General features: G+C 51.7%; 1 protein-coding gene across 2 annotated transcripts in view; it reads left to right on the top strand.

Annotated features, from left to right (window-relative positions):
- The first annotated feature begins 212 nt into the window (after window positions 1-212).
- Slc25a37 (solute carrier family 25 member 37) overlaps window positions 213-5,988 on the top strand; it is a 41,594-nt gene continuing 35,818 nt past the window's right edge. Inside the window, exon 1 of one of the 2 annotated variants that reach the window (XM_055609672.1) lies at window positions 213-532. In XM_055609672.1, coding sequence (XP_055465647.1) covers window positions 323-532 — 210 coding nt within the window. In that variant the 5' untranslated portion in view covers window positions 213-322. Of the gene's footprint in view, window positions 533-4,382; window positions 4,437-5,988 lie in introns of those variants that run through there. The other variant, XM_055609673.1, reaches the window with a different exon arrangement.

Genomic DNA, 5,988 nt, shown 5'->3' with positions numbered 1-5,988 from the left:
CCCCTAGATAGTACAACTTCCCCGGACACCCCAATGTCTGCTCTCGCCCCCGTCCGGTTGCTTGGAAATGTGCAGCGGGCAGCAACGTCACATAGGGAGGTGGGTGCCCGCTGCCCGGCGCACCAATAGCACGGCCACGGTCGGCCTCTTCTTCTCCAGCCATTGGTGCTTCGGGCCGCTCGGCTCCACCCCTGCCCGCCATGGCGTCAGCCGCCGCAACCCGGGGGAGGAGGTTCCCACTTTAAGAAGTGAAGTTTTCCTCCCTCACCCCCTCCCCCTCCTGTCCACCTCCTGCCGCCTCCCGCGCCCCGCGGGGCCGCGGATGGAGCTCCGCCGCGGCGGCGTGGGGAGCCAGGCTGCGGGCCGGAGGATGGATGGGGACTGCCGCGATGGCGGCTGCGGCAGCAAGGACGCCGGGTCGGAGGACTACGAGAACCTACCGACCAGCGCCTCGGTGTCCACCCACATGACAGCGGGAGCGATGGCCGGGATTCTGGAGCACTCCATCATGTACCCAGTGGACTCCGTGAAGGTGAGGCGCGCGGAGGACTGTGGGGAGGAGGAAAGGACCGCAGGAGAGCAGCCGCAGCAGCGCGCGCGTTTGCATCCCGCGCGGCGCCAGCCCGGGGGCAGCGCCGTGAAGCCACGCTGCCGGTTCCCCAGGACGCGGCGACAGGCCAGGGCTCTCTCCCGGATTGGGCGCGTGTAGCCAGGGCTCTGGGGAGTGCATCGTGACGCTCCTTCCGCGATGCCCTGGGGGGGAGTGTACCCCAGAACCCACCAGGGAGTCCCGTGCTTCTGGCCCCCACCGCGGTCGCGGGGGACAAGTGCTGAGCACTCTGTGCGCGGAGGTGGCTGTGGCTTTGCGCCGTCCGACTGCTGGGGCGCTGCACGTGCGCGGCTCCCGAGGGAGCTAGCGGCGGGGAAGCGCTCGCCGAGCTGCTCCGAGAATGTACTCTTCCCCCCAACCCCCCACCTCCGTCCCCTTTTCCCCGGGCCGGGCGCCCTCTGGCCCCGGCTCGCGCCTGCTGCTCTGGGGTCGTTTAGGGGCTGGGGATGAGCCAGCGGCACCGTCTTTTGGTGTACTAGATCAGCCCATCCAGTTCTACTGGGAGGCAGTGGGACCTACAGGGTCATTTGCTGTCTTTCGCTTGCTGCAAGGTGGACCTGCAGGCTTGTACTATACGGCTATGGCTATGGGTTGTGTAATAGGCTTCCAGTTTGACCTGGTCACTTCCCCCGGGTAGTTTCGCTTGCGCTTCTGTCAAAAGTCGACTTAAGCAGGTGAGATTTGTTAGACCGAGAGCTGCCTGTGCTGGACCTGGACCGGCCCTGCGAGAGATGCAGGAAGTACTACCTGTACTGACATTTTCACTTTTAGAAGCGGAACTCATCTCACTGGGGGTGGGGGTAGGGTGGGGGGCATCCCTGGGAGTTAATTTATGAATAAACCGAGGCGCAAGGGAAGAGAACAGAGGCTCTTGCTCTGACGCTTAGTCACTCGAATTCAGGGCTGCAGCTCCAGTGTGCTTTGGGGGAACTTGGGGACCTCATTGGGCAGCAGTTATTTTGTAAGGCAGGGAGCCAGGGCTGTACACACAGAACAGTACCTTATGGCTGATGCTGGCTCCACCCGAGCAGGTGTGAATATTTGGGTTTTCTCAGAGCTGGCAGTCAGTGGCTGCACAGGCCGAGTCCAGTGAGAACAAATCCTGGGCATAAGGCAAGGCCTGACTTCCAGCTCACTGCCAGACCTGAGTCATCACTTCTGTCCCTCCAGTGCCCTACTGGGGCAGTGCTCCTTGCCTGCCTCTCTTGAGGAGTGAGTAGGGGAAACTTGGCCTAGATTTTTAAATCACCTCAGAAAGGGCTAGGACACATACTAGATGGTATTAGTATAGGAACGAACGGATCAAATGTAATGGCATTTTCTGCAGTCTAATGTGTATTGATTGGTTAGAGAGGGGAAAGCTAGGAGCTATTAATTTGAACAGGCCATAGACTTAGAGATGGCGTTCCATCAAAGGAACCCTTCCACCTGTGAGCCCTGGTGCCTCTTTGCCATGAATTCTGGTCCAAGTGTCACTTTAGCTTACTTTGAAGGTTAGAGACAATTACTGATGCCTTTTAAATTTGTTTTGACAGTCAAGGCGTTTGTCTCCTCTGTGTAAGTAATGCTCTGTGTGCTCAGTTCTCCCACACTTTTCCCTGCCTGCTTTGATTCACGCTTCATGTGTGTGTGTGGTCTTTTCCAAAAAAAAAAAATTCCATTTCTAGGTGGACAGACATAGGGTGTAAGTGTGTGTGTGTGGGGGGGGAGCGAGAATGTGTGAGCTGTTAGTGTATATGAGAGGGCACGTGTGTTTGCCAGTGTGTGAGCTGTGAGCATATACTGTGCGTGTGTGAGAGAGAATGTGTGAATGTGTGTGTGCAGCTATCTTGACTGTCATGGCAAGTGTCTACCTTCTGGGACTCGCTTGCAAAATGAAGTTTTTGTTGCCAATCAGCAAGCTCTTCTAGTTCTGAGACTGGTCCTGGCTGCCGGCAGTGACGCTCTTGGCTCTGCAGTTCCTCGACTCATAGGCTTGGGTGTGAAGTTCCTTCTGTGTTCTTCTGCAGCTTTCTTTGGGTAGCAAGGATTTTTTTTTTCTTTCTTTCTAGTTTTGAGCAAAGGCAAAAGGGCACAGAGAAAGTAAGTGGCGCAAGCTATCTGACCTGTAGGCAGCCGTGAGCCAGCGTCTACTCAGAGCGTCACAGCTGTGTGGGGTGTCAGGGACACAATTATGTCCCAGTCATGGAAACGTTTCGAATGGGAAGACCACAGCTGCATTTCTCTTAAAATATTTTGGATGATGAAGAGTGAGTAATTGAGTCTCGAGACCTGAGTTGGGCTCACAGCCCTTCAGCCCACTTGCTCTCTGCCTCAAGCACTGATGTGTGCCTTTGTTTTGTTGTGGGGAAAATGGGCACTCCTTCACTTTTAACCCATCCCCCTTTCTATGGCACACCTATTGTCCTTTCATGGTAATTATTACGACTGAAACCAAATGCGTGTAAATCATACCTCGAAAAGAAAAAAAAAAGTTGTTTGTTTGTTTGTTTTTTTTTTTTTTTTTTGAGACACTCATTTATTCCAATTTGACCTTGTAATTTTTAAATGTGAGTGTTGAGACAACCTGCTTTTTTTCAGATTTGCTCCCCTAGGATGTGTGAGCTGTGGAATCCAGGGCAGGTCCTTTGCAACTCAAAGCCTGCCGAGCTCCTTGGGTTCGTGGTCTTAAGTACAGAAAGAGGACTTATAGATGTATACTGTTCTAGTAATGAACTTGCTTTTTCATAAGATTCTGTCACCTCCTAATGCCACTTCAATGCCCAGTGTTTTCCAAACTGTGGGTTTTGATCTGTCAGTGGGCCGAGCATTTGGGAGACAGATTGGTGACAGTATTTTTTTATAAGCAGGTATGGCTTGGATAGGTAGAAACACTGATGAAATTCTGTCTGGATCATGTTCCCCAGAGAGGTTGTGAAAAAGCACTTCTGGCCAGGCCAGATAGTGCATGCATTGAATCCTATCTAGCACATGAAGGCTGAGATGGGGGAGGAGGGGATGGAGAATTTGAGGTCAGCCTGAATTTCATAGTGAGTTTAAGGCCAACCTGAGGCTGCCTAGCAAGACTCCATTTCCACACAAAGTCTGAGCATCATAGAATTGAATGCACCATAATTTTTCTCCCAGCAGCAATAGCCTGCAGTTATTTCAAGTTCCTATTGGGAAGATGTGCATTGTTTCCAACCTTTTTCTTTAGTCTTCACAGCTTGTGGTATGTGTGAATGCTTCATTTAAAGAGCTGGTGGGACTGCCGAGTGCCCCTATGATTACAGCAACCAATAGAGAGATACCAAGTCAGGATCTAGGGTTGTCTGGGTGTCTTCAAGCTCTTGTCCAACCGTGCTTCTCCCTAACCTGGGCTGGGCAGCGTTTCCCTTGGAGCCTCTAGATGGTGGCTAGTGCTCTGGTAGCCCGAGGGGTGGAATGCTCTGGTAGCCCTCGGGGTGCTATGGTAGCCTGAGGGGTGGAAGCAAGAGCCCATGGTTAGGAGTGCTCAGGACTGTAGGGAGCATGCCAGGTGGGTGGAGGAGGAAATTCCATCCAGATTAGGCAGAGACCATGCAAGTCAGCTTGGTAAGCACCGGGAAGAAAGGAAACAGGAAAGATTTGAAGTGGGGAACTTCCGCTGACCCTTTCACAGCCCTTCTTTGAGTGGCTTGTCAGGAAAGCCCTGTTCCAACTCCCCCTGGGTGAGCCCTCTGCCCTCCATGCACCAAATAGCTGACACTGCTTACCATGGCTCCTCAGGTGGCCCTCGTGAGCGTCCGTTGGGGATGGCCTAGGCATGGGCACAGCCTGGACTGCCTTCGGGGACACCACACAGCCCGTGAGTTTTTCCGCTTGACTGGTAGGGAGTGCTAGCAGCTGCCAGAGCCCCTCTGCCACTTCCTCATGCTCTAGAACAAAGTGTAGGACAGGTGAGACCAGATCAAGAGGCCATGAAGTCCCAAATTACTGTATTCCCTGGAGCAGCATGAAGAGTGCTTTCTCCCTCCCTCTGTCTTCCTTTCTCCACCCTTCACTGAGACTCGCTTTTGCACTGGTGGACATCAGGTAAAAAATGGGTTCTCTTGAACTTGAGTTCTTCCCTTCTTTCATGACAACTGAGTGCACGCTGATGCCTGTCCGCATCCCATTGCAAAAATAGAACTTGACCCCCACACACATTCATTTCCCTACCCTGGAATGGAAGACAGGCTGGATTGGAGCACAAAGGTTGGAGGATAGCACACAGAACAATAGTGAGTAGCAGAGGGGGCTAGACATTTAAAAAAAATAAACAAAAACCCTTTATTTTTATATTTCTACATAGACTTTAGTTAGCTAGTTTATATTTAGATAGTCTCTATATAGCACTGCTTGGCGCCAGACTTACTATGTAGAAACAAGCTGGCCTAAAACTCAGAGAATAGCCTGACTCGGCCTCCTGAGTGCTAGGATTAAAGGTGTGGGCCGTTACACCCAATGTCATAGTTAGGGTTACTATTACAGTGATTAAACACAACCAGAGAAACTTGGGGAGGAAAGGGTTTATTTGGCTTTTCCTCCCACAGCACTGCTCGTTGTCGAAGGAATTCAGGAGAGGAACTCAGGCAGGGCAGGAACCTGGGTGTCAGGAGCTGATGCAGAGGCCATGGAGGGGTGCTGTTTGCTGGCTTGCTCAGCCTGCTTTCTTATCGACCCCAGGACCACAGCCTAGGGATGGCACCATCCACAATGGACTGGGCCCTTCCCCACCAGTCACGAAGTAAGAAAATACCTTAGAGCTGGCTGGATCTTACGGAGGCATTTTCTCAGCTGATGTTCTCTTCCTTCCGATAACTCTTGTGTCAAGTTATTGTAAGACTGAGCCAGCACGCCTGGCCACTTTAGCTTTTTAATATGGAGTGGCACTTGAGGCCTTTGACTTGTTTTTGTTTTTTTTATTGTTTGTTATTGTGCGTGGGTATGGTGTGGGAATGCGGGTGTGATCATGGCAGGGTGGCCCATGTGGATGGAGGTCAGGGGACAGCTTTGTGGAGTCAGTTCTCTCCCTAAGGGGATGAACCTTTCAACATCAAGCGCTTTATCTGCTGAGTCATCTTGCTCATTGAGCATTTGGAGTGTGTGTGTGTGTGTGTGTGTGTGTGTGTGTGTGTGTGTGTGTGTTATTGACTGCGTTTCTTAAGCCACACAGGGGCAAGTGTTTGGGGCTTAACAAGCTTTTTTATTGTTTTTTATTGGCCAAGTCTTTGTCACCTTGACCACATTTTCTTGGAAGAGGCTTTTTGTCTGCTTTGCAATGACCTACATCAGGCATCTAATCCCACTTTGCTTTTCTTTGGGCTTTTATATGTATGTATGTATGTATGTATGTATGTATGTATGTATGTATGTAT

Source organism: Psammomys obesus, unplaced genomic scaffold (genome assembly GCF_907164565.1).
Source record: "Psammomys obesus unplaced genomic scaffold, mPsaObe1.curated_primary_1811, whole genome shotgun sequence".
Lineage (NCBI taxonomy): Eukaryota > Metazoa > Chordata > Mammalia > Rodentia > Muridae > Psammomys > Psammomys obesus.
The sequence above is the reverse complement of the archived record's forward strand: the minus strand, read 5'-3'. Positions and strand labels throughout refer to the sequence as shown.